Source organism: Erinaceus europaeus, chromosome 15 (genome assembly GCF_950295315.1).
Source record: "Erinaceus europaeus chromosome 15, mEriEur2.1, whole genome shotgun sequence".
Taxonomy (NCBI): Eukaryota; Metazoa; Chordata; class Mammalia; order Eulipotyphla; family Erinaceidae; genus Erinaceus; species Erinaceus europaeus.
This window is the reverse complement of record NC_080176.1, coordinates 49,065,173-49,085,735: the sequence shown is the minus strand read 5'-3', so window position 1 is coordinate 49,085,735 and position 20,563 is coordinate 49,065,173. Positions and strand designations below refer to the sequence as shown.

The 20,563-nt window shown below is 39.8% G+C and overlaps 1 protein-coding gene across 23 annotated transcripts in view; it reads right to left on the bottom strand.

Annotated features, from left to right (window-relative positions):
• DTNA (dystrobrevin alpha) overlaps positions 1 to 20,563 on the bottom strand; it is a 431,975-nt gene that overhangs the window by 43,014 nt on the left and 368,398 nt on the right. For 18 of the 23 annotated variants that reach the window (XM_060173679.1, XM_060173682.1, XM_060173692.1 and 15 more), the window contains 3 exons: positions 13,281 to 13,358; positions 12,665 to 12,757; positions 2,273 to 2,360 (listed from right to left, as the gene is read on the bottom strand). In XM_060173679.1, the coding sequence (XP_060029662.1) occupies positions 2,273 to 2,360; positions 12,665 to 12,757; positions 13,281 to 13,358 (259 nt within the window). The remainder of the gene's footprint in view (positions 1 to 2,272; positions 2,361 to 12,664; positions 12,758 to 13,280; positions 13,359 to 20,563) is intronic. The other 5 variants (XM_060173691.1, XM_016187209.2, XM_060173693.1 and 2 more) reach the window with 1 other exon arrangement.

Sequence of the window (20,563 nt, the reverse complement as noted above, 5' to 3'; positions counted from 1 at the left end):
AGGTGGGGATCAGAGGCTTGAACCCTGGTCCTTGAGCACTGTAATAGGTGCGCTCAATCAGGTGCACCACCACCTGGCCCCACTTTTGTAGTTCTTAATATGCCATTATGGGTATGTATATATGTCTCTAGTTGTCTTCTTCTACATGCCACTTCTGGCCATCATTGTTGATGCCTTTAACAACTGGTTTATAGACAGTTACAACTTTTTCCATTCTTGGAAAAGTGTACACATACAAACTAACTTTTTTGTTGTTGTCAGGGTTTTGTCACTAAAGAGTGACTCTTTTAGATAGACAGATATGTATCATAGCACCAAAACTTCCTCCAGTGTGATAGGAAATTCTAGAACCTGGATTATGTGCATGAAAAACTATCTAGGCAAGGTATTTTGCCAGCCCACATACAAATTTAAGTATTATATGTATGTATCTCTCTATGCATGTGTGTGTGACTAAACACATGTATATATAAATGTATACTAGTGAACATATAGAAATAGCAATATACACATTTATATATGTGTATATATGTATGTGAACATATGCGTACTTATTTCTTTTTAGAAATACATTTACTTTTGTAAGAGAGAGGAAGAGAAGAGTACTGCTTTACCATATCAGTGCCAGGGATTGAACCAAGGACAAGTATTTATACGCTACCCACTGAGTCATCTCCCCTACTGCAATTTGTCATTATTTTATAAAATTAGGGTCAGTTTATTACACCCTTCCTTGTACATTGAAAATGTATACATTGTAAAAATCTCTAATATCAAGTTTTATTGTTGTAAAACACAGTATAAAAGACAGGTAGTCCTCCTACCAAAAATGGCCAAGGATTTTAAAATCACACCAGTTGCCCAAGCTCCCCAAATGGAGGAGTTCAGCCTGATTTTTTCTTTTTCTTTTTTTTTTTTTTTTTTTGCCTCCAGGGTTATTGCTAGGGCTAGGTGCCTGCACTATGAATCCACTGCTCCTAGAGGCCATTTTTTGTTACCCTTATTGTTGTTATTATTGTTATTGCTGCTGCTGTTATTGTTGTTGAATAGGACTGAGAGAAATCTAGAGAGAAGGGGAAGACAGAGGAGGGAGAGAAAGACACCTGCAGACCTGCTTCACTGCTTGTGAAGCGACCCTTGCTGCAGGTGGGGATCCAGGGGCTCGAACCAGTATCCTTACTCGAGTCTGTCTGTGTGCTTCATGCCATGTGTGCTTCACCTGCTGCACTACCTCCCGGCCCCCCCCAGCCTGTTTTTTAATGCCCAGAAATATGACATAGGAAAGGGTTTGAACTTCATAAAGCTTTTGTGTGACTTTTAATTAATATTCCTTTTTAACAAAGAAGTGATTAATCTTTTTAATCTTTATTTGTTGGCTAGAGACAGCAAGAAATAAAGAGGAAGGGGGAGATAAAGATAGTGATAGATCTAGAGATAGATAGAGAGATAGATAGATAGATAGATAGATAGATAGATAGATAAAGAGAGACCTGCAGCACTGCTTCACCAATTGCAAAGCTTCCCCCCAGCACATTGGGATTGGGGGCTTGAACCCAGGTCCTTGTGCATTGTGAGATTGTTTATATTTCTTTTGTTGTTGTTGTAGTTATTATTGTTGTTTTTGTTGATGTTGTTGTTGTTGGATAGGACAGAGAGTAATGGAGAGAGGAGGGGAAGACAGAGAGGAGGAGAGAAAGACAGACACCTGCAGACCTGCTTCACTGCCTGTGAAGCGACTCCCCTGCAGGTGGGGAGCCAGGGACTCGAACTGGGATCCTTATGCAGGTCCTTGAGCTTTGTGCCACGTGCACCTAACCTGCTGCACTATAGCCCAACTCCTTACTTTATATTTCTATGACTTCCTATAGTTATATAGTTATATCTCAGTTTTTCTATGTTCAAGGCTTTTTTTTTCCTGATTTCATTACATGATTTTTTTTTTCCTTGTATGTATTCTTACATACTGATTCCAGTGGAAATATATCTAAGTCAGCTTTGGGTTGGAGTTATTTCTTTGCTCTTTAAACTAAGCGGTCAGGAATTAGAGAAGTGTGGTTGATGTTGAACTGGGTCAGGATTCTGTAACAGAATGTCTCATGCTATGATTTATGCCACATCAGAGTAAGGACTGAATAGTGAAAGAAACGGAAACACTGGGAGCCAGATTATTTTATGTCTTGCAGGCCACAGTGGCCACTTTCAGCTCTGTTGTTGAAGCACCGACCACAAGGAGTAACAGTGGATGTGATGTCCTCTCACTCAGACTACTTACAGACGACGTGGACTCTGCAGCCAGTCTTGCTGCATACCTGGCGATCAGCCTATGTTCTTCATCAAGCCGGCTGGAACTCTCAAGCATACTGTTGAGAACAGAGCAAGAAGAAGGTCAGGCAGCTGGGAAAGATTTACAGATTCTTATTACCCACAGTGGGGGGATTGCCAATTCAACTCACAGTGCAAAAATTTGAAAGCTACAAGAAACCCTTTTAGGCTAATGATCTCAGACCTGGATTCATGATATGGTCTAATATGTTGCCAGGAAGGTGATTAAGAAACTCTGTCTTTGCTGGGAGTATGGATCAACCTACCAACACCCACATTCAGCAGGGAAGTAATTACAGAAGCCAGACCTTCCACCTTATGCACCCCATAATGATCCTGGGTCCATACTCCCAGAGGGATAAAGAATAGGAAAGCTATCAGGGGAGGGGATGGGATACAGAGTTCTGGAGGTGGGAATTGTGTGGAAATGTACCCCTCTTAACTTAGAGTCTTTTCAATATTTCCATTTTATAAATAAAATAAAAGGGAAGAAAGAAAGAAACCCTGTCTCCAGTCTATTTAACTGCTTTACTAAAATAAAACTTCCATGAGGAATGACTTTTCAGATCAACATGCATGTATATATTTTTTTGTCATCACTGGGATTTCACTGTTCTGGGTTGGCTATTCTGATCTAGAAAGGGAGAGTGGCAGTGACATACAGAGTGAGGCACAGTACACCGTGGAAGCTCCCCAAGTGCCCTAGTACTGTCATGAGGCAGACAGGAGACTTGAACCAGGACTGCAAGCAAGGTGATGATGCCGGCACTGGGAAGCTGGAACCTGAGAGACTGCCTTTTTTCCAAGTCTCTAACATATGTCAATATTGCTTGTTCAAGTACCATACTTTGAAAATCAAGGGGACCTAGAAGATCTTAGAAATAAAATGAAGATGAGATAGTAAAAATAAAATGGGAAATCTAAACATATGAAATTAAATGCAAACCTTATAGAAGAAATCATGTTTATGAATATTTAACTGGTACCCATAAAATATGTGTATTATATTATAAACCTTTAAAAAAACCCCAGCAAAGTCTAGGAATCAGGACTCAAATATGTATAGTTAATATCCATCCAAATGAACTGTATTATAATCTAAATACATACAGATAGCTACCATGGGGAAAGGAGGAATTTCACCCATGTGCCAACAATTATACTAGAAGCCATTAACCCCTCCCAATAAAATGGCAAAAAGAAAAAAAAGTCTCTATATAGGGGACCCGGAGGAATAATTTTAAATATTTCCTTTCTCTTGCCCTTCCTCCCTCCCTCCCTCTGTCCCCCTCTCTCTCTCTCATTCTCTCTCTCTCTCTCTCTTCCTCCCTTTCTCTCTTTTGCCACCAGGGTTATTGCTTGGGGCTTAATGTCTACACTATGAATCCCACCAGTCTCTGTGGCCATCCCCCCATTTTTTTTCTATTTTTATTTTATAGGGAAGAAATTGAGAGGGAAAAGGGAAATAGGGAGACAGGAAGAGAGATATCTGCAGCCCTGCTTCACCTTTTATAAAGTTTCCCCCCTGCAGATGGGGAGCAAGTGCTCAAATCCAGGTCCTTGCACATGGTAATGTATGAACTCAACTGAGTGGGCCAACTCCCAGCCCCGTTTTAAATATATATATATATATATAGACACTTGCAGACCTGCTTCACTGCATGCAAAGCTACCCCCCTGCAGGTGGGGGGCTGGGGGCTTGAACTGAGATTCTTATGCTGGTCCTTGCACTTTGCATGTGCCTGTGTGCTTAACCCACTCGGCTACCTCCCGACCCTCCTTAAATATTTTCTATAAAAATAATTCTAACAGTAAAAGGCAGAAATGTTTTTGAAAAACATGAATTTAGAGTACATGTTTGTTTTTATAATATCTGTACTTTGTAGTGGTTAAAATCATATATGGATTTTTATTATAAGTTCAATATGGATGATAAAGTTTTACTGTCTTTGCTTTAAACATCAACTATCCCCTTACATTATGATCCAACAACATTAATCTTGGGCATTTATCCAAAGGTCATGCAAACACTGATTCCAAGTTCAAATGCACCCCTATATTCATAGCTGTATTATTCACAATAGACAAATAGTGTAAGCAGCCTAAATGTCCAGATGACTGGATAAAGAAATTATGGGATATATACACCATGGAATACTACTCTGTAATCAAAAAAGATAATACTGTAGTTCTTTTTTTTTTTTTTTACCAGAGCACTGCTCAGCTCTGGTTTATGGTGGTACAGGGGATAGAACATGGGACTTTGGAGCCTCAGGCATGAGAGTCTCTTTGCATAACCATTAGTTATTTACCTCTGCCTGATACTGTATTCTTTGGAACAAAATAGGTGGAACTGGAGGTGATCACGCTTAGTGAAGTAAGAGCTGAAAGACAACTACTGGATGGTTTCAATCCTATGTGGATTCTAGAGAAGTGATACACATGAACTTGCACACAAAAAAGTGACCTTGTTAAAAAAAAAAACTGTGATACATAATAAAAACAGAAAATCTTGATAAAAATCCTTGTGATAAAAAGTGTCTTTCATCATGAATAACCAGCAAATTTAAATAACATGAAGATTATGTTTAAAAAAATTCCTCACGGAAATATAAGATGTAAAGTTATGGTACCCTGTCTGGAAGGCTATAACTCACACTTCATGCTTCCTTCCCCTTCTCACAGCACTGAGTGCAGGAGGGGCAGAGTGATATAGCACCCCATTTGTGCACACAAATGATTTATGAGTCCACATATGCCATTTCAAGTATGCTCAAATTATTGAAGGGTGAATAAGGCATTCCTTTCATAAGTTCCATTATTTCAAGACTTCAATTATAAATAGTTGAAAATGAATGACCAATAATTTCTAAATCATCAAATAAGTTCTGATTCCAAACACTTTCTCCAGCCCTCGCTATTCATTTTAAGACTTGTCTAGGGAGTCGGGCGGTGGCGCAGTGGGTTAAGCGCACGTGGCGCAAGGCGCAGGGACCGGTGTAAGGATCCCGGTTCGAACCCCTGGCTCCCCACCTGCAGGGGAGTCGCTTCACGGGCGGTGAAGCAGGTCTGCAGGTGTCTATCTTTCTCTCCCCTCTCTCTCTGTCTTTCCCTCCTCTCTCCATTTCTCTCTGTCCTATCCAACAACAAAGCAACGTCAACAATGGCAATAACCGCAACGAGGCTGTAACAACTAGGGAAACAAAACAGGGGGAAAAATGGCCTCCAGGAGCGGTGGATTCATGGTGCAGGCACCGAGCCCAGCAATAAGCCTGGAGAAAAAAAAAAAAAAAAAAGACTTGTCTAATCAGTAATGTTGCTACAAGACCATGATAAATCAAAAAGTGACTGGTGTGTAGACTGTATTTCAAAGCAGAGAAATCTGGTGTTAGAAAGCTTTTCACTTGCTACCTTAGATATAGGGTCAATGCTTATCCCTAGGGATTTAAAAACTGGCATTCTAGGTAGCCCAAATGGCCCCAGTTACACCAGGGATCACTAAATTGTGGTTTAGCAAAGGTGAATTAAGGAATTCACTACTTATCCACATGTCTTCGGCTTGTTTATAGGTCTGTTATGACTTTAAATGTGGAACAACCAGAAAATATAAGTATGGCACAAAGACTTTAAAAAATACTTCCATTTTTCCATTACTTTTTCCTTTTGTCTGAATGATGAGAGGAGCTTTATCACTGGGAGATTAATTTTAATGTTACTAAGTCTCATGTTACTTGGTTTCTATTAAATGCAAATTTCTAATAGATGAATTAATTACTTCCTATAAAGGCACTACCAATAGATGAATCAATTACTTCCTGGAAAGGCAAGCTGAAGTGGAGTATTACTTTATGAGGTTCTTTCCTATCTCTTGCATTAGATTTGAGAGCAAAACACAATGACAAGAGTGCTGTTCAGGTCTCTAGGTATCAGTAAGGAGAAGTTAGAGTCAGAAGGAAAAACGTGATCCTGGAGTCTAAGAAATGCTTCCTTTTCTCTTTATTTTTACTTGGTTGGTCAAGAGAGAAATTGAGACAGGAGGAGGAGATAGAGAGGGGGAGAAAGAGAGAGACATCTTGCAGCCATGCTTCATACTGATCTGAAGTTCCTCCATTCAGGTCAGTATAAGGAGCTTAAACCTGCTTCTTGTGTACTGTAACGTGTGCACTCAACCCTGCATGCCACTGCCCAGTCTCCAAGAAATGGTTTTATGGAACTAAAGAATGAAGAGGGAAACTAATTCTCAGAGTTTCAGCTATTGGCTCTCTAATGTCTGTTAGGAGAGTAAACGGTAGGTAATCACAAAATGGCAGTCTTCTTAGACAAAGATAATAATAATAGTGACAAAAATTATAATTGTCCATCATAATGTCTTCTTCCTAAGGATGCCTTCAAACTCCTCTATGGAGTTTAAATAGATCTTAGTCCTATTCAAAAGCAAGTGATGAACTAACAGTGAGCTAGCTAGTCCCATGTTTTCAGTACTAGACTAACTGCTTTGCAGATATAAACTCCCTAGACTGGTAGTGGTCACTCTTGTTTTCTATAGAAAGTAAAGACATATTAAAAACTTCAACAGGTAAACTAATTCACCTTAAAAGAAATTTATCATCTGGTTATGCTGAAAAAAAGAAACATACAAACAAAAACTCCATGAATCCAGCCCACCCAGATATATATATATTGGTGGTGTGACATTCTCTAGGCTTATATTTCTGGGATTCCAAGGAAATTTCTTTCTTGGGATTTTCATTCTATGACTAAAACCGTAACACATTATTAAAGGTAGAGTAATGAAACAAGTGTAAAAATAAAAGAAAGCTCATAAAAGAAACACTGCCAATAAGAATAGACAATATATAATTCTTCCTTCAGCAGGGTGACATTAACTTATAATTTCCAAAGTCACTAGCATTTAATGAAAAGGGTGAATCACACTTTAGCTAGAAGGATGTCAGTTCTGTAGGTCCAGTATGGAGGCATGCTATAGTTCAAATTATGTCTTCCTTGCACTGACTTTAAAGTTCAAGCCATGACATCTCAGAATGTGACTGCATTTGGAGGCAGGGATTTAGAAGAGGTGACTAGGTTAACTGAGGTCAAGAGAGTGGGAACCTAATCCAATATGAGTCTCATTCTTTTCAGAAGAGGAAGAGAAGGAGGGAGGTGGGTGCACAGAGCAAAGGTCATGTGTGACCATAATGAACGGCAGCTTTCTGCAGGCCGAGCAGAGAGACCTCAGGAGAAATCAACCTGGCCAGCCTTTTGGTCTTGAACTTCTGGTTGCTAGTACTGTGAAAATAAATTTCTGATTGTTTAAGCCACAGCCTCTGGAAAAAAATTATAGTTGTCCTAGGAAATTTATACAGGGTGGTAAAGATCAGAGAGGATGAGAAAATGTTTTCATTCTTACCCAATACAGCTCCACGGATTTTTATATCAGTGGCTTTTTTCACGTAGTGAATGATGCTTTTCTTTCATCTTCACTCATGCTTACTGTCTGTCTCTATGCAAGTCTATTATGTGACTTTTTCATTGACTTAATAGTTAAACTTAAGGGGTACTTTATAATAGATGATTTAAAAAAAACAGTAGAAGTGAGATAGTTCACTTGAGTAGTATGCCTGCTTTTCCATGCACAGGGCCCATTATATATAAATGAAACTCAGGCATCAAATGTGAACTTTCTTGCATTGTAGAAAACAGAAGAAGCATTAGCCCAGTTATATAGGATCAGGAGTCTAAATGATACCAGCTGGAGTAGAATATCTAAATTTAGACTGTGAGCTTTAAGTGTATCCTTTCTTCTCTTACACAAGGGGCCATTTCAGAGTTGAAAGAAATATGTCTGAAGCTTCTGAATGATATGTGTCAGGGATGTAATTGTTGTTAGAGCTGAAGTTCTGGGCTCATTTCTGATCCTTTCGCCTGGCTGCCCTTGTTCATCAGATAAACTTTTAGCAATCCCAGGCAACTAGTAAGTTTTAAAGAAAGACAGACACACAAAACAAACAAAATAATCCTGAATATTACCGTTATATTACACTTTAAGATTCCTCTGCCAATGGAAAAGGTGCTTTTTATCTTTAAAAGATTTAAAAGATTTTATATATTTATTAATGATAGAGTTAGGAGGAGAGAGAAAGAACCAGCCATTACTCTGATACATGTGCTGCCAGGGATTGAACTCATGACCTTGTGCTTAAGAGTCCAATGCTTTATCCTCTGTGCTACATCCTGGACCACATCTTTATATATTTTTGGGGGGGATAACTTACAAGACAGTCACTGCAGGTGGGGGGTGCTTTAAAACTACTAAAGCTTTAAAAATCTCAATGAATTGGAAAGACAGCAAGAATTCTCCCATGAACAGCAGCTTATTTCTTTGGCTTGTCTGATGTCAGAACCAGTGATGAAACATCAGTGTTTCTTTACTTTACTGGCAGACTATTTACAAGTGAGTCAGTTTCCCATCGTACTAAGTAGTTAATATTAGGGCTGAAGGCACCTTACAGAGAATATAAAGGAATGTAAATGTAAGTGAAAAATTACAAAAAAAAAAAACAAAACACCTTTTAATCAAGAAAAGCTACTGGGCTCCTGTATGTAGACCATTTTATGAGGGTACACAGACAGGGAAGTCAAGGAGTGGGGTTGAAAATATATGATTCAAAATTAGAAGGTCCGTGTACAAACCCTTGCTGGCATGTGATTTTGGACAAGTTACTTATTTAACTCTGACTGAAGTTTTTTTTTTTTTTTTTCTCAGACAAATAATATCCAAACCTACAGAATTTTGATCAATAAATTAAATATTGAATCAGAAGGGGCTTTGAAACTCTTCTTTCTGTCACGGGGGCTAACGTTTTCAGATAGATAGATGGGCGGGGGACTACACCCAAGCTTCCCCCAGTGCTGGGGACCTGAACCTGGATTATGTGTGTACAAGATTATTTATGTACAATATTATGTGTGTACAGGTACCTTCCCAGGCAAACGATCTTGCTGGCCTTATTTAAAGTAGTTACTTTGGAAAATTTATTACTCATATTTTGGCTGCTGTGATGATACAAAAGACTGAAGACAAAATGCTTGCCCTCTTAAAGCTTACAGACACATTGAGAAACCCCAATGGCAAATGCTAAATACAAGCATGGCAACTTATTCACAACTAACACCTGTCTGATGCTACTAAGTATACAAAACAGTTGTTCAAAGGAAATAAAAAATAGTGTAGAAAAAAATGCAACCTCAACAAAAATTCATGTAGTGAAAGTGGTGTCCAGAAATGTCAAGAAAAGTGTTCTGGAAGCCATACCTTTGTGTATGTGAATTGAAAAATTATTTATTTTATTTATTTTTTAAAATCATTATTTCTTTATTTGACACCAGAGTTACTACTCAGGCTCAACACCTGCACAATTGACCATTCCCAGTGGAATATATATATATTTAAATTTCTTTTATTTTGATCGGACAGAGAAAATCTGAAAGGGGGAGGGGGAGACAGAGAAGGAGAGAGACAACTTTGCCTTTCATGAAGCCCTCCGCCACCGCAGGTAGAGGCCAGGGTCTCGAACCCACATCTTTGTGCATAGTAGGTAATGTGTCTGTTATACTGAGTGCACCACCACCCAGCCCTTTGCATGCAGATTTTGTAAAATGTCAGGTAGTACAGTGGCTATTTGTTAGGAATCAGTGGGACAATGGCTAAAATCCTTGCTCTACTGTTTTGCAGTGATGCGACTGCGGGAGACTCACACAAACTCCCTAGTTTGGTAGCTTTACTAACATTGGATCGACCTTCTCGTGGTGCATCCCGTGAGTACCCATTCATTGGGGAAACTGACGATCCTTCCTAGACAACTGAATCCACATGGATCCCAGTCACTTTCAAAGCCAGCAACAAGCAGCTCCTGACAGCTTTCAACCTGACCTGTTGACTGGCTACGGAAGAAGGGCAAATGCTAGAAGAAGAACTAACCTATAAAATGAGATGACAGCATTTATTCCTCAGGTGTTCTCTAAGGACAGAGGGAGAAAGTAAGTAAAAGGTTTTAACCTAGCACTAAGCATGAAGCTTACCATTATGCATCTTTCCTTAGTTAAATGATAGCAAACTATTATAACTGTACTGTTGATCAAGGGGGTAAGAGATCACTACATATGTAATTCTGGCAAATGTGGGGCAGTTGTTAGGATCTAACTAGGCATAAAAGAAAGGGAAGGAGACATGTGAAATTTAAAAAAAAAAATAAGTTGGAGAAAAAGAAAACCATGAGAAACAGAAAGGTCAGCAGTTATTAAAAAGGGCTCTGTTTCATCAGTCAGTTTTACATTCTGCTTTGTTTTCAAAATCCACATAACATTCAGGTTTCATTAAGTAGCTATAAAGTCTCTCTGCTGAAATGGTTTTCTTATCTTAAGTGGCCATCACGTCAATATGATTAATCACTCCAGTGGGTGAAAGGATTGATAGTGACAGACACGGAGCTTCCCTCTAGAGATTTCTTTGTTACCACTTTAATTAAGAAAAGGCCAAAGAAGGGAATTAGAAATAGCCAGAATGTGCTTAGAATTATGGGGGAGAGGGCACAGAGTGCAATCACATCATTGCTTCAAGACATGATTAAATCTATCTCAACCATTCTTTGAAGATCACGGATTATGTTGTTGTTGAAATTTTGTATTTAGGTCTATTATTTCAACTCAATAACACAGAGGAACCAAATTTTTTGGGAATGAGATCAAAGCAATCACTCCATTTGCAGTTTTGAGAGGCTGAGATATGAGAAAGAAGGGTTACTGTCTGATCTATGAGCTTGGAAAATTTGAATAAAGACATGAGTTTAGTTGAGAGTGTATTTTCATCTTTAAAGAGCTGGGTACCATATGAAAACATGAATGTACTGGTTATATAGTAAAAATAGGAATTTAGATAAGTATTAACATATGTAGAAGTATTAGCACAGATATATGCTCATCAGTGAATCGCCTGAAATATGCTCATGTACCAGTCTTTCATAAGGAATTCTCTTTCATTAAAAACAAGAGTAGGAAGGAAATTTGACAACAATCAAGGTAAAACTTTAGAAATAAAGAAGTCAGCAACAGTTAGTGGTACGTGTGTGCAGAGCACCAATGGTGCTTTCTGTGAAATAGTAGAAGAAAGGCAAAGAGCTACTTCATAAAGAATCTGACCCTCTGGTTCACTTAACAAGTGCAAAATATTCATGGGTCTTTAGTTCAGAGGGAATTAAAAATGTTAAGTAAAATTGAACTATTCCTTAGGAATTGGTATGTGATGCACGTTTATAAGACAGTGGCATAGACTAGGCAGACTCATATAATAATTTAATCTGTTCATTTATTCTCATTCAATTTGAAACTGTACATTTATTGTTAAAGCTAAGGAACATTAGCTAATGGTGGGGATGATGACTTTCCTATGTTAGAATTAAAATAGAAGAAAGTTTTATGAATGCCTGTATCCTAAATACTCAGGGCTCTCTGACTTTACACATTTAACAGATCTGAAACTAAGCTTTGCACATTCTGGAACTTAGAAACAGGCTTTACCTGAATAGCTGTTCAGAAACATTTGTAAGTAAACTAAGAATTGAAAGACAATGCTCCCCACTATTACCATGATTAAGGAAATGATTTCCACTGTATGATTCAATGTTAACACACTTTCTATTGTCTTTTAAGTGAGTGGAACACTGTTCTCCAAAGCAGCCACGAATCCCTGTCTTTGGAATTAGACACATTCTTGCATCACAATTTTTAAAAATATTTAAAAAAAATTTTTTTTATTATCTTTATTTATTTATTGGATAGAGACAGCCGGAAATCAAGAGGGAAGGGTGAGAGAGAGAGAGAGAGAGAGCGAGTAAGAGCAAAAGAGACCTCCAGCCCTGCTTCACCACTTGCAAGGCTTTCCCTCTGCAGGTTGGGACTGGGTCCTTGTGCATTGTAACATGTGCATTCAACCAGGTGCGCCACCACCCAGCCCCCCCTTGCACCACAATTTTATGGAAATTTGACACAGCACACATAACACAGATCTGATTATAGGGACCGAGAATCCTGCATCTACCTGAGTACTTATACTAAGCATTATGCCCATCTATGAAGTTTTCTCTTTAGCTAAGTTATAGACAAGGCTGTGAATTCTATGCCACATTAATGGAAAACATGCAAACCAGCATTATAAAAGGAATGTGTTAAAAAGTGTCTTAGTAACTCCTCCGGCATCCAGGGACAGCCCCTGCTTAGACTGTTTGACATGAGGTCAGGCTGTTTCCCTCTCTAAGGACAGTCAAACAGCCAAACCTGCACTAACCATGATGGGTTGTTCCGGAGCATGTTGACATACAACCCGATGAGAACATGTTCATCAGCTAGCCTGTCTGCCACATTCAGGCTGTATTGTATCCTGAAATAAGGCAGGATGAAAGAAAGGTTGTTGTTAGGAGTGAAAGAGAGAAATGAACAGAGCAGGTTAAGAGTGAGTTTGTGGTAGCAAAAGCATTTAGAAAACCAAGCAAGGAAACTCAAGTGATGGTTTACGGCACACACAAGCAAAATCCAAGCAACAGGCTCACAATTCCATCTCACCAACTTAAAAAACAATAACTTCCATTTAAGTACAGTAAAATTGAAGAAGACAGATTTGCATTCTTCACAAACAGATTTGAAGGAAAGATTAAGTACATTTTTGGAAAGTCAAATCTGAAACTTAGCCATTTTAAAATGAGAAAAAGAAATCAGCGGAAGTGAGTAGTAACACGATGTGCCTATTCACAATAACTACTTGATGCTGTTAATGGGATTATAATAAAATTGCTTTTCTATCTTGCAAGGAAACCTTTCCAACACAAGCATTTTTTTTGACAATAGAAATCAACACATTTAGTTAAGTTAATTCAGGGTTCCAGTATGCTCTGGCCTTAACTTACCCTTTGCCTTTCAGAAAAGCTGGAGCAGCCCTAGCCAGTAGTTTGCTCTGCTCTACTTCCTTGTCCTTGGGAGGAGAGCTAGTTAATAAGATGGGAAAGCCAAGAAGAGCATAAACTCGGCAATACATTCAAGACTAGAAATTGACCACAGAAACTCCCAAGTCTAGATCCAAGTTCCATTTGGACAACTCTTATTTTTTGGAAATGTTCAAGACACTTTCAGATTCCCACTGAGTTGAATTAAGAGTAGTAAACTGGCCTGAGAGTCACAACTATAAGTAGCCAAGTCACTAGGATCCCAAATTTGAAGTTATAAGAAACAAAATTCTACACCCCTAGATGTGATGAACATTCACTCAGCATTCATTACAGACTAAACCATGTCCTGCCAATCTTTAGATCCCACTCAATTGTCCAGCCTGTCCAGCCTCCTTCACTCTCTAATTTTCTGTATTAAGAAAAAAGACTTGAAAATTATCTAGAGATTACAGTCATATTAGAAGTATTTTGCTTCTTCAAGTACAAGTTACTAATGAAGCTGCAAAATCAAACAAACAATAAAACCAAACAAACCAAAAAACAAAACAAAACAAAACATAAAAAACAACATTCAAAGAAACAGAGAAATAAACCTTTGAACCTTATAAGTACATGCTTCATATACATTGTGTCTATAAATGGTGAGTTGGTCCTTATCAGCATTTTTCACCATTTTAGATTTACTATAAGGAGCACTTACTTATAATTTAAGTGACATTTATAAAGTTTAAAATGCAGTCAATTGGCACACAAGTAGAAATATGAATAGTAATTAGTAAAGTGTGGCCAAGCCAAACTCATCCAAGATTCATTGAAATGAACTTATGTGCTTCCACAAAAATATAATACCAATTCTTAGTATTAGGACTGTCTTTAAAATTTGCTTAAAGAAAGTCTGTTCTTTTACGGGTTAAGAATGTTCTCTGTAACACTGATATATATAAAGCTCTTTTCCTTCCCTTCAAGGAGAATACAAAAATTAACTGACTTTGTTTGACTATGAAGTAGATAAAACTATGGGTGTTTTAAAATAATCATTATCTGCTTAAAATATTTTATTTTAATAAGAAAGATAGAGAAAGACACAGAGAGAAACACCAAAGTACTGCTCAGCTCTTGCTTATGATGGTGCTGGAGATTGAACCTGGGAGCCTGGAAACAAACAAACATACAAGAAAAAACTGAGTTTTTAACATAAACATTCCCATTCTTTTTAGAAGTCTTAATTTTTTTATTTTTGCCTCCAGTATTATTGCTGGGCTTGATGCTGGCACTATGAATCCACTGTTTCTGGTGGCCATTTTTTGTTTTAATTGGATAGGACAGAGAGAAATTGAGAGGGGAAGAGGCTATAGAGGGGGAAAGAGACGGAGAATTACCTGCAGACCTGTTTCACCACTTGTGAGGCAGACCCCCTCCCCTCCTGCAGGTAGGGAGCCAGGGGGCTCAAACCGGGATCCTTTCGCAGGTCCTTGTGCTTTGTGCTCTGTACACTTTATCCTAGAATGTTACCACATGACCCCCCACAGAAGTTTTAAATTTAATATGTACTTATATTAATATACTAATTTAAGCTTATAAATTTACAAGCTTACATATTAAGGCAATTTATGCTAAAACCTTAAGCTTTAAAGATTTACTATAAGTCTTTTAAAAAAGTACAGCCCTTTTAGATCATGGGGTACAAAAATATTAGACATTTTAAAAGAGATTACATTAGAGTTATACACATTATAATTGGATTTCACAATATGAATAGAGCTTACTACAGGATTCCTTACATAGAGAATTCTCTGGTAAATTCAAACTCAAATTTGATTTACTAAAAACTGTCTAGTATAGAGTAGATATGCTTGACTGTTAAATGCATGACTTCACTTAGCTTTTGAGGAAAGTATCCGTTCCACAGCATTCTGCTATATTTCAATAGTACAACTGCACATAAACAAAACTGACAAGTGAATTAAATGTTCTAAAGGAATTTCCTCCTTTGAACTCAGTGATTTTATCTTTACCATTGATTCTTACCTTCTAGCACTATGAAACCTGTCCATTGGAACAGATAACTACCATCATATTTAGTGTTTTGCTGACATCCAAACAAAACAGTAAAACAAACTCTGCACTGAAGTAAATAATTTTATGTTCCTCATCCAAAAAATACAGTTTCTACTGCTCAATTACTCTGTCCCAATATTTTTTTAAACCTCAAGACAGACATACCCACTATGCAATTGATTTGGGAGGCCTGCAAATCCAACTAAAAAACACTGTGAAGTATCAATGGTTCTGTCCTCCAAACTAAATGCCCCTACCTTCTTAATGTTTCTCTCCTTATTGAAATCAGCCCAGAAACTGTGAAGTTTCTTAAACTAAAAGCTAACTGTTATACAGGTCCAGCTTCTAATGCTGAGAGCCTAAGAAGAAAAGACCAGCAGAGTGAAACACAAAACAAAAAACACAGGAAACTCAACCCTGAATGTTGTATGCTCTCCCCCTGCCAAGAAAATTGGTTCAGTCCTGCTAGTATCGCGGGCCTGCTTGTCCCCGCCCCAAGGAACCCTGAGAGAGTTCCAGAGTTCCAGAGTGCTTGGCACCGCTGCGGGGGAAGGAGGCAGGAGAGTTCTGTTTGGTGATTAGTTTGTCTTAGTTTATGAATCGTTGTTCCTGAATAAAGAAATACAGCTTCCCTGCCCAGCCGTGTGACCCCAAGTCTCTGTTACCCGCCCGTGAAGCTAGCCCGGCCAGATGGAGCCTCTGAATTTTAACAACAAATGGCGCCCATGTGGACCTGACCTGCGCATCTCTCAGATAAGTGAAGACAATTTGGCTACCTATGTACTATGGCCTTCTCTTCTGCTTGTGAAGAGATCTCCAAAGGCCTTTGCTCTTTCTTCATGAGACTGTTTTGCTGTTTTTGGAACATTTATCTCTGGACCACTCTGTGGTTTCCACTCGCTCGGGTGCACTCAGAACAGCCAGCGGAGTCGGGAAGAGCCAGTGGGCAAGAGGCGAGGCGCGGAGCTGCCTTTTCCACCTGGTGGAGCAGCCAGCCAGCCGGCTGTGCCCAGACAACCCCGTGCACCATGGCCGCAGCCCCGCAGCCCACAGGAGGCCGATGCCAGCACACGGGAGCCCAACACCAGCACGCAGGAGCCCGATGCCAGCACGCAGGAGCCCGATGCCACCACACAGGAGCCTGATGCCAACACGCTAGAGCCCAATGCCAACATGCAAGAGCCTGATGCCAACACACAGGAGCCCGAGGCCAGCCCACAAGAGCCGGCTCTCCACCGCGTGGCACAGGGCACTGGACGCGGGATCCCTCCACGCTGCTCGGCCACTGTAAGCAGGGCAGCAGATATGACAGGGCCATGGAACAGGGCAGCAGATATGACAGGGCCATGGGGCAGGGCCACGGTGGCCTATCATGGCCGCCACCCCAGGGCACCTTGGCCTGTGCCTTCTACAAGGCTGGCCCGCCCGCCCTCTGGCTATGAATTCTATACAGATCCCGGACCTCCCGGACCCCCCGGGCTCCCTGCTGAAACTGGGCACCCTGGCTAAGATCTCCAGCTCCGGTCTGAAGGCAGACAAGCTGGAGTATGCAGAGATTCGTGCAGAGATTGCAACCTACAATTCCTTGAAGTGGAGCTACGCGGGAGGCCACCTCCAGATGGTGACCCCCCCAACAACTAAGACAGTACACATCTAAATTCGTGTTTAAAATGACATGTCTTCGTAACAAAGGTTTCTCTCCTTGTGTATTAATGACCATGTTTATGTGTGTATTTAAAGTTTTGTAAACAGTAACTTTAAGGCTAAATTCTTACTAGCCAAAGTTAAATGAAAAAAGTTTTCAACGTAATTCTCATAAAGATAAAATTAACTTACATTTAAAGTCTGAGGTAAAAATTAGTTAACAATCAATATATTTTAACTAAGTTGGTCTAAACAAGACCTGCGCACACCTAGGGTGTGTCTCCATCTTGAAAGGATGTAACAAAAGGTTAAATAGACTTGTTGATATGTAAAACTCTCAATTACCTTCTCTATTAGAAATGGTAGATTACACAATGGCTATGCTAATTATTCTCATGCCTGAGGTTTTCTTTCCTGTGCACACCTAGGGTGTGTCTCCATCTTAAATGGGTGTAACAAAAGGTTAAAAAGACGTTGTTGATATGTAAAAGTCTCAAATTCCTTCTCTATTAGAAATGTTAGATTGCACTATGATTATGTTAATGACAAGTTTTGTTTCATAGTAAGTAAATTGCAGCCAGCTGCCTTTGGGACTCTAGGCCGTTCTCCGCCCCCATGCGAATGTCCGTTGAGACAAGTACGCCCCCCCAGAGGCAGGAAATGTTTTTTTTAAGCTGATAAAGTTTTGCCCACAGAGGCAAAAAAATGGCCCCCTCAGGCCTTCTCTTGACAGCACAATGGTTCTTGTTACTTGCTTACATGTTTCTCCATGTTTGTGCCAGTTTCTTTTTTTAAAATGCCTGTACGATATAGGTTTCTGTTCACCCCACACCCCTGATACTGTGGTCATTTAGTTAAAAAGAAAAGGGGGAATTGTTGTATGCTCTTCCCCTGCCAAGAAAATTGGTTCAGTCCTGCTAGTATCGCGGGCCCGCTTGTCCCCGCCCCAAGGAACCCTGAGAGAGTTCCAGAGTTCCAGAGTGCTTGGCGCCGCTGCGGGGGAAGGAGGCAGGAGAGTTCTGTTTGGTGATTAGTTTGTCTTAGTTTATGAATCGTTGTTCCTGAATAAAGAAATACAGCTTCCCTGCCCAGCCGTGTGACCCCAAGTCTCTGTTACCCGCCCGTGAAACTAGCCCGGCCAGCTAGAGCCTCTGAATTTTAACAACACCTGAAGATCTGTTTGTTTCAATACTCTAGTGAAATACTGAATGTCTGTAAAATCTCAAAAGTGCTGTTAGGCTTGATTCCATCTTGGTGAAAGGCAACTACAATGATGACTGGTGTTTGGTACAGGAACCAGTGGGAGCAACTTTTGTAACTTATTCTTTCCAAATTAGTATAACTATCTTTATTATTGTCATATTTACATTTACATTTAACCAGTCCACTGCTCAACTCAGGCTTATGGTTGTTCTTAGAATTCAACCTGGGACTTCAATGCCTCAGTCCTGAAAACACTAATTCTTTAGACACCTATCTCTCTTTCCTTTATTTCATTTGTCTGTCTCCTTCCCATCTTTTTCTTCCCAAATCCCTTTCTCCCTCAAAGGAACAAGCAGATATTCTTACACACAGCTCTTTCTTTCCTTGCCACTTTCTTGCGTTGGTCCTTGGTTTGAAGGAATCGTTTACATGCTTTTATCCTTTTCTACTTCTGTGAGAATTCTTGGTGAGGGGAGTTCTTGTAAAATATGGGGATTATACTATCTGCATTTATGAGTCTGTGTAAATAAAATATTTATTTCATTATGTTGAGTTTCTAGTGGCAGGGGAATTTCTGGCATAGTGCTCACTGTCCATACAGTTTCTGTAATTCTCAGAGCTAATCTCAAAATTGTCCTCATCACTTGTATCTGGAAACCCAAAAATATGACCATGTATAGAAGCCAAGTGCATGATGCAATCAGGTTAAGGGAAAAAAAAAAAAAAAAGAGGAACAGGAAACTTTCTTTCTTTCTTTCTTTCTTTTTTTTTTTTTTGTCTCCATGGTTATCAATGGGGCTTGGTGCCTGCACCAAGAATCCACTTGCTCCTGGAGGCCATTTTTTTAATTGTTGTAGTTATTATTACTGTTGTAATTATTGGATAGGATAGAGAGAAATGGAGAGAGGAGGGGGAGATAGAGAGGGGGAAAGAAAGAGAGACACCTGCAGACCTGCTTCACTGCCTGTGAAGCGACTCCCCTGCAGGTGGGGAGCTGGGGGCTTGAACCGGATCCTTCTGCTGGTCCTTGCACCACGTGCCCTTAATCCACTGTGCCACCACTGGACTCCCCGAGGCCATTTTTTCCCATTTTGTTGCTCTTGTTGCCATTATTGTTGCCACTGATGTTGTTGTTGGATACGACAGAGAGAAATGGAGAAAGGGGAGACAGAGATGGGGAGAGAAAGATAGACACCTGCAGACCTGCTTCATTGCTTGTGAAGTGACTCCCTGCAGGTGGGGAGGTGAGGAGAGGGGGTTGGGGGATGGGGACAGGTGCTGGAACTGGGATGCTTATGCTGGTGCTTGCGCTTTGCGCCATGTGCCCTTAACCCGCTGCACTACTGCCTGACACACCATAAAGGAACTCTCTAAATGACACAGATTGAGAATGTAGAAAACTGATCAGGAGGCAATTTTCAGTTACAAATTGGTTCTAGAAAGGAAGACTTTTTGCATTAGGTGTCATCCACTTGAATCCCTTCTGCAGCATAGTTACAGGGAGCTTGAAGAAGGAAGCAACGTGAAGACATTTTTTTCCTAAATGGCTATAGAGGCAGAAACAAGATATGACCTACTATCTTCTCTTCAAAGCAATGAGTATTTTTTAGAATTCTGATATTTTAAGCTATCATATTGTAGCTTGAGAATTTGCATAGAAAAGTTGGAAGGTATTTGCAATTTGTTGTGGGCTTTGGGATCAGGCACACAGGAACCTATGTATACTCTTTTCAAGAAACAAGTGCTGGGGGGCTCGAACCTGGGTCCTTGAGTATTGTAACATGTATGCTTAAGCAGGTGTGCCACCACTCAGCCCCATAAAACTTTGTTCCTTATCATAATTAACGTAATCCAAACTAATTTAAATACAGTAAGTAAGAATCCACAAGTTAAGTTTTGCCACAAAATAATTACTTGGAAAATTCTGTTTCTCTTTTAAGCTTTTAGTTCTTAGGTCTGAAGTACAAACTCTTTGCCACATGCATATCAGTGAAAGCATGAAAACAGTTTTGTGTCTCCTTGGGGGAAAATTCAATTTTTTTTTTTTTGCCTCCAGGGTTATCGCTGTGGCTCGGTGCCTGCACTAGGAATCCACTGCTCCTGGAGGTCATTTTTTCCCCTTTTGTTTCCCTTGTTTATCACTGTTACTATTATTGTTGTTATTGCTGTTGCTGTTGTTGGATAGGACAGAGAGAAATCAAGAGAGGAGGAGAACACAGAGAGAGGGAGAAAAGCAACCGCTTGTGAAGCAACCCCCCTGCAGGTGGGGAGCTAGGGGCTCGAACAGGGATCCTTATGCCAATCCTTGCACTTTGCACCACCTGCACCTAACCTGCTGC